The sequence below is a fragment of the Dreissena polymorpha genome, chromosome 3 (genome assembly GCF_020536995.1).
Source record: "Dreissena polymorpha isolate Duluth1 chromosome 3, UMN_Dpol_1.0, whole genome shotgun sequence".
Lineage (NCBI taxonomy): Eukaryota > Metazoa > Mollusca > Bivalvia > Myida > Dreissenidae > Dreissena > Dreissena polymorpha.
Genome location: NC_068357.1, coordinates 138745688 through 138759838, shown reverse-complemented (window position 1 = coordinate 138759838; position 14151 = coordinate 138745688). Strand labels below are relative to the sequence as shown.

Genomic DNA, 14151 nt, shown 5'->3' with positions numbered 1-14151 from the left:
GATTGAAATATGTGACTTGACTTTACCAGCAATCTTGTGACAGAGCTAAAGTGTAAATGTACCATTGAAGATCCCCTAAATCCAGATTTGCTGAGATTATAGAAATGTGAAAAGTTTTAAGGTTGAGACAAGTAAGCAAAAATGGGTCATTACCGAGAGACCACACTAGTAACTAATCTATGACTGTTTTTAAACAAGATAAATCAGTGCCCGATTTAGATTTCATCACATAGTTCAATAAAAATTAATTTCGGAAGACTGGTAACAGTTTAATGTTAACCCTTACGAAACTTTAGGCCCTGCGGCAATTATTAGCGGCTCAGTTGCCGCAATGTTGCGGCTCAGTAGCCGCTACTAGTTACGGCTTTGTAGCCGCATGTCCGTTTTTCGTATGAAATGAGCTTTCTGGCTACTAGCTGCGGCTCGGTTGCTGCTACTAGTTCTGGCTATGTTGCGGCTGCTAGTTCTTGCTCTGCTCTGGCTACTAATTGCGGCTCGGTTGCCGCTACTAGTTGCCGCTTTGTAGCCGCAAGGTTGTTTTTCGTATGCAAATGAGCTTTCTGGCTACTAGTTGCGGCTCGGTTGCCGCTGCTAGTTTTGGCTCTGCTCTAGCCGCAAGATTTATGAAATAAATCGTCTGCTGTTCCAGAGTGTAATGATTGCAATCCTTGACAGCCATTAACTTATATTAACCTACAATACCATATTATACATTGCAAACCAATGCATTTTCTACTAAAAAACTTCCTAAAAGTCTATAGTTATAAAGTGTTAATTATTTGAAGTAAAATGTAATTGGATTTAGTTTTGACTAGTTTATTAACTTTACAATAACATGCTGTCTGAAAGTTTTTTCATGATTTAGGACAAATGTTCAAAAAAAAATTGACCATTTAGGACACCTGTCCTGAGGAAAGTGGGGCAAATCTGTAAAACTGCAACATTATTTTTTTTTTTTTTATCAGAAACCCTCTTCAGAAATAATATATATGGATTGCTTTTGTCTTTAATGTTGACTTGACAAATGGCCAGCCCAACAGCTAGAATTAAAACATAATGACAACCTTTTGAAATAATCCAGAGATAAAATTAATCTTGCTCTGATACATGTAATTTTACTGCTTTTGTTTAAAAGCAACAACAATTGAAATGTAAAAATAAATTATCTTATAATAAATAAGTATAGATACAAACCTTCAACACATTGTTTTTAGCCTAATCAAATTTTAAAGAAAAATTTCAGTGTTAAAACTTGACATCCTTTTTTTGGGTATGAATAATCATATTTAATATTTCAATAATTCAGGTTTTTATTTCCAAATCCATGTTTTTTCATTAATATACACCAATTGAAACTGTAATAACCACCACAGCTTACTTACAATGACTTTAACTCTTTCCCAGTAACTTCTTTTTGTTTGTCAGATTCTTCAGCTATTTTGATTTTTGTCTGATGACATCATCAGTGATGTCATGACATCATAAAAAATATGATTTCATTCTACAATTGTGCCTACCTTCTGGCTACTAAGAGCCACTTGTGGCTACTATAAGACTTTTGTGTTTTCAAGATTAATATTAAAGTATTGGTTGTGGCTACCATCTGGCTCATAATTGCACTTTTTTATATAAGAAAATGTTCTGGCCAGCATCTGGCTACTATGAGCCGCTAGAGGCTACTATGAGCCGCTAGTGGCTTTAAGAGCCGCTAGCGGCCACTACTAGCCATTAGATTGCCACAAGGTAGCCGCTAGCGGCTACTATTGGCTACTTTCTGGCTTGTAGTTGTGGCTTCAAAAAGTGGTAGCGGCTTTGTAGCCGAAACATTGCCGCTACATAGCGGCAACCTTTTCATTTCTGTAAGGGTAATGTTACCGATGTGTCAGACCAGAGCCTTTATTTTGAAATCTAGGACATGCATGGTCAGATGATGTCATTAAAGATTTTTCAAAAACATACAAATGTGGAAAGACTATACGAACAGAGCCGTACGGCTAGCCTCTTGTCTACCCGTACGAGGCCATACAGCTAGCCTCTTGTCTAGCCGTACGGGGCCGTACTACTAGCCACTGCCAAATGAAATACACTTCAAAGTATATATTTGTACGTCAAAGTACAATTTGTACTTCAACGTACAAATTTTCTTAACAGCCGATCAAAAACCTTGTCTCAAGAGCCGCTTTTTCTTCAGATTTCATATTAAATGTTTAAAATCTCTTTTTTAATTGATGACAAAAAAATATAAATATCAAAATTGAAAAAAAAATACGAGGAAGTTTCAAGTATTGAAAGGATTGAACTAGATTAAATACCCATTTGAAGAATATTCAAGGTAACCTTTTTAAAATTAAAATTATAAAGCATATTGTGAGTATTTATTGACCATGCGGGGCGGAATATCACGGTCCAGCGCATTACTGTGTAGGAAATTCCCAACGGTAACCAAACGATTACGGCATTTAAAATGTATAATAAACTCCCTGGTTTGGTTGTATTTTGTGCTAACCATTATTTGCATAAGTCAGAGGTTAATTCCGCCACGCCAGGTCAATAAATACACACACTATATATGAGTTAACGGTCGATAGTCGCATACTTTGGTATAAATAATTATAATAATGCTCAATAAATACGCTCAATATCTATTAGTTAGCGGTCGATAGTCGCATAATTTGGTATAAATAACAAGGGCAGTGTGTAAAACATGCATGCCCCTCCCCATACAGTCTGTCAGTTGTAGTTGCAGCCATTGTGTGAATACGTTTCTATGTCCCCCACCACTGTAGTGGGGACATATTGCTTTTGCCCTGTCTGTCTGTCCGTTGGTCTGTTTGTGCCAACTTTAAAATTTTGCAATAACTTTTGCCATATTGAAGATAGCAACTTCATATTTGGCATGCATGTGTATCTCACGGAGCTGCACATTTTGAGTGGTTAAAGGTCAAGGTCATCCTTCAAGGTCAACTTTCAAAAAAACTAAATCAAAGCGGCGCAGAAGGGGACATAGTGTTTCTGACAAACACATTTCTTGTTTGTCAATGTGACCTTGACCTTTGACCTAGTGACCTGAAAATTAATAGGGGTCATCTGCCAGTCATAATCAATGTACCTATGCAGTTTCATGATCCTAGGCGTAAGCAATCTTGAGTTATCATCCAGAAACTACTTTACTATTTCGAGTCACTGTGACCTTGACCTTTGATCTAGTGTCATGAAAATCAATAGGGGTCATCTGCCAGTCATTATCAATGTACCTTTGACGTTTCATGATCCTAGGTGTAAGTATTCTTGAGTTATCATCCGGAAACCATTCCTAGGCGTTAGCATTCTTGAGTTATCATCCGAAAACCATTTTACTGTTTCGAGTCACTGTGACCTTTACCTATGAAGTTTCATGATCCTTGGCCTCAGCATTCTTGAGTTATCATCCGGAAACCATTTTACTATTTCGAGTCACTGTGACCTTGACCTTAGACCTAGTGACCAAAAAAATCAATAGGGGTCATCTGCAAGTGATGATCAATGCACCTATAAAGTTTCATGATCCTAAGCGTAAGCGTTCTTGAGTTATCATCCGAAAACCCTCTGGTGGACTGACCGACCGACTAACCGACAAACTGACGGACCGATCGACATGTGCAAAACAATCTAACCCCTCTCTTTTGAAGTGGGGCATAATAATAATAATAATAATGTTCATTGTCAAATATCTATAAAAACAACAGATGTAAGGCGTCCTCTGATTGGCTTACACTCAAGGGTCAGTAAAAACTGAACGTCGAATAACAATTTTGTACGTCGAAATACAAAAAAAATACTTCGACATACATATTGTACGTAAAAGTACAGTTCTCTTTTTAGCTGCTTGGTCTTGTTGACTTTCGACCCAAATGGTACGCCATAAATGTGTATTCATACTATAGGCTTCAAGGTACTTATCCGATGTTTGACGGAAAGGGCCAAGAATGTGCGATTGTGGGTCAAGTTCCCCAGGGGTACTACGCCCCCGTACCCCCAATTTTTTCCGTACCAAATTTTTTTCGTACCTAATTTTTTTCATACCCAATTTTTGTTTTCGTACCCAATTTTGTTCGTACTTTAATTTTTTTGGTAACCGAATTTTTTTCGTACCCACAATTTTCGTTCCAAATTTTTTTTTCGTACCCACAAACACAACTGTGATGATGTAGATCTACTTAAATTGATGCTTTTATATCCATCCTCTTCAAAAGCATCGTCACACCAGTACTGTCAGTACTTTGATTTTTAATCGGATGCGATATTATTCTGGTTTCATATTAAAAGGATGAGCAATTGTTCGGGGTTAAAGCCAGAAGTTTGTCTTGTCTTTATCTCAAAATGAACGCTCGTCCGAGGTAGAGGAATCGCAGGTAAGCTTTTGAATGCCATCCTCAAATTCGACGGGTGAGGTCTTTTCCGAAACTCAAATAAAGTTGTTGTCCGGTGTTTTAAAATCGCGGACGAAGTTTTGTTTTAATCAATCAAATTTGTCGGTCGATCGGAGAGTTGTTCGAATGCCCGGTTGACTCTTTGTCCAATATATAAAAAGAAATTATGTTGGGTTACCACAGTTAATTGATGTTCGTTTAAACTAGCGTCTACTAGCATCTATTTTTAAATAACGCGTGTCTTGATTTAATAAGCGAATGACTACGCAATACCACATACCCAAATAACAGGTGACACAAATTATACAAACATATGATTACAAGGAATGTTAAAATGCTTATACTATGTATCAACCAGCTTAAATTTCAATCTATAACTTCGCCAAAAAAGTTTACTTTAAGAGAAACCTGTTATCTTCCGTTAAGCATTATGCATTAATATTGTCATAAACATTGGGCAGCGAAGATAGTATTCGTGTCAGTTTGCAGTTGTAACGAGAACACTTTTGATCGTTACATTATTAAAAATAATGCTGGTGTTATTGCAGAGCGTGTTATATAATGTGGGAGCACCGCTCGCAAATGTCACATACGTACTTACTTAATTTTAAAGAACACATTGTCGTTAATCTGTGCATGACGATAAAAGTGACCAGCTGTTTAAATTAAATATCTCTCCAATAAACATAGCTTTAACGTTTCCCCCAATGGATATGCTATTGAAACATTTTTGTCTTCATAAAGCTGAACGTTTTGCGTACACACACATTACTCTTGGCTATAAAAGTCGTAAAAGAAAACAAATATATGACTTCAAACACCATAAATTAAAACAAAAGCGACTATCTGACTTATTTGTATGATCATTACAAGACTGGGAGGACAGAAATGTTTATTTATTTGAAGTGCCTTCATAAAATATATGATTTATTACGGAAAACGATGGCAATTTAATTTTAGTTATGTTATAAATGTGACAAAATTATTATTTTAAGTTTGTTGTCAAACTGCTGACAAAAATTGAAAATAATTTTAATGCATTTCGGTACAAGATTTAATTCATTGACATTGTTGTATAACCCATTCAACTCTCCCGGCGGTGACTCTAGTTAAATTCTTTTGCTTGTTTGTTTGTGTTGTGGACCTGTCATAGAATACGTATTTCAAATGTGGTGATATTAACTTATACACTACTCTTTGCACTCATGAAATAAAAACGATCATTGACCGATTACAACAAATACTTGTTTGCGTGTTTGTTTCCTAACGTTGGATGCAGGACAACAACTTCCAGTGTTTTCTCAGAGCAGGGTTTTCTCATTTTCCTTGAGCTGAGTTTTCTTCTTTTCCAAAAGCAGAGTTTTCTCCTTTTCCCAGAGCATTGTTATCTTGTTTTGCCAGAGCAGGGCTTTCTCACTTTCCCGTAGCACAGTTATCTCACTTTCCCATAGCAGAGTTATCTCACTGTTCCAGAGCTGAGTTTTCTCCTTTTCCCAGAGCAGAGTTTTCTCCGTTTCCAAAGGCAGAGTTTTCTCCTTTTCCAGAGCAGAGTTTTCTCGTTTTGCCAGTGCAGGGCTTTCTCACCTTCCCATAGCAGAGTTTTCTCACTTTCTAGAGCTGAGTTTTCTCCTTTTCCCAGAGCAGAGTTTTCTCCTTTTCCAGAGCAGAGTTTTCTCACTGTCCCATAGCAGAGTTATCTCACTTTCCCAGAGCGGAGTTTTCTCCTTTTCCCAGAGCATAGTTTTTTCCTTTTCTCAGAGCAGAGTTTTCTCCTTTTCCAGAGCAGAGTTTTCTCCTTTTCCCAGAGCAGAGTTTTCTCCTTTTTCTGAGCAGGGCTTTCTCACCTTCCCATAGCAGAGTTATCTCACTTTCCCAGAGCAGAGTTTTCTCCTTTTCCCAGAGCAGAGTTTTCTCCTTTTCCAAAGCAGAGTTTTCTCGTTTTGCCAGAGCAGGGCTTTCTCACCTTCCCATAGCAGAGTTATCTCACTTTCCCAGAGCAGAGTTTTCTCCTTTTCCCAGAGCAGATGTTTTCTCCTTTTCCCAGAGCAGAGTTTTCTCCTTTTCCAGAGCAGAGTTTTCTCACCGTCCCATAGCAGAGTTATCTCACTTTCCCATGGCATAGTTATCTCACTGTCCCAGAGCAGAGTTTTCTCTTTTTCCTAGAGCAGATTTTTTCCGTTTTCCCAGAGCAGAGTTTTCTTGTTTTTCCAGAGCTGAGTTTTCTCCTTTTCCCAGAGCAGAGTTTTCTCCTTTTCCAAGAGCAGAGTTTTCTCCTTTTCCAAGAGCAGAGTTTACTACTTTTCCAGAGCAGGGCTTTTCCACCTTCCCATAGCAGAGTTATCTCACTTTCCCAGAGCAGAGTTTTCTCCTTTTTTCAGAGCAGAGTTTTCTCCTTTTTTCAGAGCAGAGTTTTCTCCTTTTCCAGAGCAGAGTCTTCTCGTTTTGCCAGAGCAGGGCTTTCTCACCTTCCCATAGCAGAGTTATCTCACTTTCCCATAGCATAGTTATCTCACTGTCCCAGAGCAGAGTTTTCTCTTTTTCCTAGAGCAGATTTTTTCCGTTTTCCCAGAGCAGAGTTTTCTTGTTTTCCCAGAGCAGGGTTTTCTCCTTTTCCAGAGCAGAGTTTTTCGTTTTCCCAGAGCAGGGTTTTCTCATTTTCCCAGAGCAGGGTTTTCTCATTTTCCCAGAGCAGGGTTTCTCATTTTCCCAGAGCAGAGTTTTCTCATTAAACACAATTATGCGTGGTTTCATGTAATATTCATTTTCAGATGGAGGTAGTTTATCTAACCCTAAGAAATGTAAAACACTTGCTTTACGGAGGGATCAATGAGACAATTGATGGTTTTGTTAGTGAAGTACCTGAACGATCAATATCTGAACATGAAAAACACTGAGGCATAGACTAGCAAAATATATCACCCTAATGAAACATCGACAGACTGAAGATAAAAAGAACAACAAATAATACTTTGTTTTGACTGCTTAAGGAATTTATATACACTATCATTTAACAGTAGATATTCAATACTGAAATACTTTAAAAAAAATCGCCTCTAGTTCGACGCTTGCAATTCTTCGAGTTTTGCAAGTCTTAAATAATCGACGGGTGTAATGCTTGCAAATGAATGATTGAAAACCGCGTATCAATAGGCATTATTATGATCCTTTTTCTACTTCGGTCTGTAGTAAAAAGTGATCATTGATTCATGGATGCTTTCTGGCCGTTTGCATAGCTTACTAAAAAAGTATGTTCGGGTTTTATGCTGTTTGCTGTTCATCAGTATCTAAGGGTTGGAAATGAAGCCTTAAAATTTGAATCTAGTAAGAATGGTCTTTAATTAAATTTAACTTTCTAAGGGACTACTAATACGCGAAAATACATATCTAAGGGGTAAAGTGTTAAGCATACACCGTGTCAGACAAAATCAGCTGTGTCGCACAATTCATAGTTTTTCTACAAATGTAAAACTTGCGTTGAAACGCATTTTTAAGTTCGAATCATTTAGTAAAATAACTAGTTGTATGACTGGGTGTAGTATCAAAACTAAACCGACATGCTTATTAATGCAAGATGTCTGTTTAGTATAATCAGTCCTATTTACTACCGATTATATTTTATTTCTTACTCGGGATCTTTTGGATATTTTAGGATATCTTGATGTTTATTTTATTCGTTGCCTGATAGTTTGATGATATTAATTCAAAACCAACGATCTTGCCAAGGCAGTTCAATTTAATTTCGAATAATCCTGTAGTTAGAGTTAACAATATGATGCTATTAATTATAGCACTTAAATCCAAATACAACTAACATCAGTTATTAACTATATATTACCGCACTAAGTCAAATAATACAAACAACAAATGAATATCCAAAATGTAAATAATTATAAGAATCATACCTGTAAAGCGAGACAGAAAAATACGGCTCTGCGCGCAGCTTAAATTCTAATCATAGAAACTGGGTGTAACTTCTGACCGTGAAAGATCGGCCGGACTTCCCGTAAGATAGTTTCCACAAAAGTGCTAACTGGTATAAATCGATTTTTCCTTTTTTGGTAAATTCGTTGGTATATTTTTCTGGTGAATCAGTTACCAATTACCTGGTATTAATAGATTTGTATAATTCCTGTTGTAATAAATTTGAAAAGACGGGTTTGTGGAGTGGTTGATGTGTTATCGGTCAAAGAACACATGTCGCTTGCGGCGACCCTTATGCATAACGAAACTTGCGCGATTCCTTGTCTAACATGTGTTTGAAGGAAGGACCAATATACGAACATAAAATACATCAAGGCATGATTGACTACTAAAATATGACACCCCAAACTGAAAAGGCGTTATATGAAAGGAGTCTGAAAATCAATCGACAACAAAAACAACATAGAGAGTCTGTGTATGTAATAGTTATTTAAAATATTTATTCAATGCCTTAGAATCGTTGTTTGGAGTGCTTAAATAATAGATGTATGGTATATTTTACCATTGGTATTCAAAAATAAAAGATTTGACTAATGCAATGCCTAAAGAATCACTTCTTATTAAACGTTTGCATTGCGTTAACACGCAGTTTTCTGAGCGTATCATTTGCTTAAATAACTATCTTAATTACTCATTCATTGCAAAAACGAAAAAGGCATTCTTTAAAACGCGAGATGTAAGTTATGCCTCTTCTTGTCATTATTGTTGTTATAAAAATAACGACATGCGAAGAAAATATAAGCATTTCCTATCATTACGCATGTCAACATTGACAGCCGATTTAATAAGTGACTTCTTAGGACATGATACATAGTAGTTTCGGCTGTCTAAATTGCGTTCACATTTTTGCAGATTAAATTCTGTTCTGACCAGGTCAAATATAATTATTGCTTTGTTTTTAATACATATTTGCATTTGATCGTTCTCTATAACGGTCAATGTCTTGTATCGGTGGGTTATCAAGGACATTTTTATCTTCTTAGCAATAAATTCCATGATTTATGTAAATGTATGTGTACTTTGTGGCCATATTCAATGTTTTAAAATACATTTCATTATTCTATATTATATGCACGTGTTTATAATACGAACTCCTACGAGGTCGCCGTGGTGTAATGGATATGGTGTCCGCCTTGCGACCGGGAGGTCACGGGTTCGATCCCCGCTGTGGGAGCGTTCTTTCGATCTCCCATATAGACACCAAGTACTGGTTCTAGGCCCAGGAAACGGACTCGAGAGCATTTCAAATAAGTAGGAATTACTTTCTATGCAATCGAGCTAAAATAAATAGGTTTAAACTAATACGAACTCCTATAGAAACGGTATCACCATGTTGCAAACATAGTATTGTAGCTCTTTGTAGTTAATTTGATCAACTTGCAACACCTGGTGAAAGATCAGTTTTATCAATTCCGAATATTATCGAAACAAACCAATTTAAATAAATAACAAATATAGCTAGTTCATTCATTTCTATTTAAAACCCGTAATAAGGCGTAAAATGTCTTACTTTAATTATTTTCTAGATGTATTCTCCTGTTAACATATCGCATAAAACGTGCGTCTTGTCTTGTTCAAAGTAAAGATAATCAATATAAGAAAATGATGGCATGAGTAGAACATCATTTAAATTAAAAAAAACAAAAACATATCAAACAAGTTTGTTTGGTTTGCAAAACTAAAGGTTGAAGGTTTAAATGATTTTCGGATTTTTTTCTAAAAGTGTCTGGTAGGAGGACGGAAAAAAAAAGAAAAAAAAAGATGGGTGACCATATATGCACTCATTTTAAAAATGTTATGGTATGAAGTTCTTTTAATAAGCAACAACACTGGTTGTTTTCAAACATGTTGATGTGCAAAATGATCATAATCAGACTGTAGGTCTTGATGTGCAGTTTTTAAATTTGTTTGAATTTTAAAATTATCTTAACTGGTTCAAAAGGTTTGCAATTTTTTCACTTGTCCATAATAAACTTGTTGGTGATTTTTTTTTTGCTGAGCATTTTGGTCATAGTACATGTGCGTTTTGCGAACTTCGTGCGTGGAACTGGCCCAAAAAAAGTTGTCGCCACTTTATCGCGGTATGAAAACCGCAGGTAATTCCAACTTTATTAATAAGGACAATCATTTAAGGAACCTTACGACATTAATGAATAAAGGCATTGACTATATTTTTATTACTTTGAGAAGTATGCTAATACATAAATAATAACAAGTACCTTCATAAGTCTTAATAAGCTTTATTTTTATATAAATAAGATTGTTTTCCACTTGATAAACCAGATAACCAACATTATATAATAACGTTAACAATAATGTAACAGTATGCTGCATAAATGTTTTAGAATTATTTATTACAACCAATTAGAATCACACAAATATACATCACCTGAAAGAAAAAATAAATCCAACATCAGAAAATAAAGCATCTCAATTCAAATTGTTAATCAGTTACATTTGGTCATTTGGATATGATAAACATAAACTTCTGTTTATTATCAAATTTTACAAATTCTAAAACAACACCTATTGTAAAAAGGTTTTCTGTTAGCTGTGGTGGTCGATTTCCAGGTTTAATTAAATGAATATTTTTCACATCTTTTTCTTGACAAAAAGGCCCAGGATAATTGCCACCATCCATTCTTGTTGTCTGAAATAACACAAAACATATTTTTACAAACTACATACACCAAATCAACACATAAATATCACTATCTTTATATGTCCGAATTTTAACATATCCGAAATATAGTACATCGAAGGAAAGACCTACTTTTGATTTCAGAAATAGTTGGTATCTTAACTAAAATATATCGTTCCCAGAACATTATAATAATGGAACAGTTAAACATAAATGCTCACAAATGCCTGTTGAAACAAGTTAACAAGTGTTGTTGTCATGGTATTGATTAAAGAAATAGCGTCCCTAATAATCGTTATAATTATTGATCTTCGTGACAGTTTATCCCAGGATAACATAATTGATAGTTCAATGGCATAAAGGAGCCGTTAATCCGATAATAAACTCCATAAACTTGACTTTTTTATTTGGGCATTCATGGCTTGAAATCGTTTTAAAAACTAGATTTTTCGATTTTTGAACTTTTGGTACGAACCAGTTCGAAACAAAACCGAAATTTCGTACCCATTTCGTACCCATTGAAAATAACGAAAAAACACATATTATATGCACAAATTATTCAATACAACTGCATTAAACAACACATAAAATTTTATTCTCTAAAATATGACCGATTTTGTGCGTAAAATATGGAAGATTTAAAGTTGATAGGCGTAAATGGGTTACGCATTTCGAGCACCTGTTAAATTAAAATCGTTCTTTTCTTATTGCTTTCATAATAATTTTTAGTCATTTGAATACTATCAATTTTATAAAATTGTGAAGAAATAATAAAATATTTACTTACAAATCGATTCCATTCAGGATTTCATTTGACGGTTGCATAATTATTGGGAAATTAGCAGACTTTGCTGATGAAAGCGTTGTACAAAGCGTTCTTGAACAAACAATGATGGCGAAGCTTTTGGTAAATTCCAGCACATGTACATGATGAAGGATGTTCACGTATTCATGTGGGTAATTAAAACTGGGTTTATAATATGATGATTTATAACTCATTTGAAATTTTTCTAAAATCCGGCAAGCGTTTCGTGTTTAAAAGCCACCTTTTGGCATCCGAAAAAATCGAGATTTTTTTTTTTGGTTTCGTCAAAAATTGGAGTCGGCGGGTCCGAAAATCATTTAATTAAAAAATTCTGGCCTTAGTTTAAATAAAACCCTCTGCTTTCAACAACCTTGGTCCGTCCTGATTGCAGCTTATTCACAGTGCTCGTTAAATATTACACATATACATGCATTCATGAGTGTTCGTACAATAACACCAGAAAGCCATGAGACATTAAACACGTGCATCATCTTTGTCGAACGTGTTGTGTGGAAAACGCATTGGTAACAATATATGTGGCATCTGTTATGATGACCATTGTGACAAGTTATATCATATTTGCGTGAAATTGAAAATAAAAATAGATAATTCCACGCCTTTTTCAGTTCGCATTTGCTTTTGTTCAGAATAATGTACCCACACACAATAAATAGTTGCTTGTAATATTTATTACAATGTTTAAGCAGGTTTCATCGCTAATTAATGCGACACATATGACCTCACTTTTATATGCGCAGTAAACTATATAATATTTGCATGCGCCCGCATTTCCCAGCTTCTGATGCAAGGGGTTGTAGACGTCATATAATATTTTCAGTCATTTAAGGGTTCTTGCCCACAGGTTTAGCTTGTATTTTACATATTATCAATAATATTTGTTATTTATTAATTTCATAAAATTGACCCCAACTAAAAATGAATTTAGTCTTTTTCGGGAGTTCACACGCGCTGAAACAGTGCATCAAATATTAATCAAAATGATTTTGTAGATTTGCATATCTAATTAGAAACGATTACATAGTAAAATGGTTTGTACAAAATGAAAGTATCGGAAAAATATGATTATATATATGTAATGGTTATTTGTCTTTTTTTAGATTTGAAAATACAATGGATGGTCCTTTATTTGAAGCATTTCTTTATAGACAGATTCAGCGTGGATTAGTTAAGGCAATTATTGTGTACAAGTTTACGTCTATATGAGCCGTGCTTTGTGAAAAGGGGGTGTGATGCATGTGCGTAAAGTATCGTCCCAGATTAGCCTGTGCAGTCCGCCTTAACTGGAATTTTGCTTAAAAGAAACTTTCTGTAAGCGAAATATACCATAAAACACTTTACACACATGGTCTTAACCCCATTTCACAAAGCGCGGCTCATTTATATTTTTTTTGCGAAAGGCCAATGCAAGGGGCAACAGACGCACCATCATTGTCCAACTAAACCTGTTTACTGTTTAAAGGTTCATCTTAGGTTCAAGCTAAAGTGCCATGCCAAACTGTCGCAAATATAATAACAAAAAAACAACATATGTCATGTTTAATTAAATCAATTCGATGATGTTCATGGTCAACAGTTTGAATGTGTTGAATTGCATATTTAGAAGATATATGTGAAGTTATTTTATGGCCTTATTGAGCGGCAAACATAGTATTCGAGTCAATTGAAAGTTATAAGGAGAACACTTGATCGTAAAAGAACTTAAACATAGTATTAGCTCATATCGACTTCCATAATGTGGGAGCACTGCACGCAAATGTCACATACATGCTCACTTAATTTGAAGATCTTATTTTCGTTTATCTTTGTATGATGATAGTGTGCACTGCTTTTTAAATCATATAACTCTGTAATAAACGTCAATCAAACGTGTCACCTAATGGATATTTCTTTCAAATGATGTTTTTCCTTATTAAGGCGAAAATTTTGCGCAAAAACACATTACTGTAATCTTTAAACGTCGTCAAAAGAAGTTAAAATGGAACTTCAAAGTATGGTATTTAAATTAATTACTCAGTCTTTATTAATTTTGTCAACACTGTTCTTTTCAACAACAACGACTTTGGTCTTTTTTTTGCATTATGATGACAGGACTGGGAGGACAAAATTGTTTTTTTTCTACTACATCCCTAAAATATTTATTTCAGAAAACGATGGCAATTTAATATTTATTACATCATAAATGTGACCAAATAAATGTGTTTATTAAAAAACTGTTGACATTGAAATACTGTTAAAGAATGCCGATACTAGATTAAAGGCCTTGAAAAATGTGAATAAACCCTCAAACCGTTCCG

The 14151-nt window shown here is 35.1% G+C and overlaps 1 protein-coding gene across 1 annotated transcript; it reads right to left on the bottom strand.

Annotated features, from left to right (window-relative positions):
- Positions 1-5710: 5710 nt before the first annotated feature.
- On the bottom strand, positions 5711-6911 carry LOC127872636 (uncharacterized). The gene is made up of 3 exons (XM_052415966.1): positions 6756-6911; positions 6278-6568; positions 5711-5944 (listed from the first exon to the last, which is right to left on the bottom strand). The coding sequence occupies exons 1-3, from the start codon at positions 6909-6911 to the stop codon at positions 5711-5713; spliced, it is 681 nt and encodes a 226-aa protein (XP_052271926.1).
- Positions 6912-14151: the final 7240 nt, after the last annotated feature.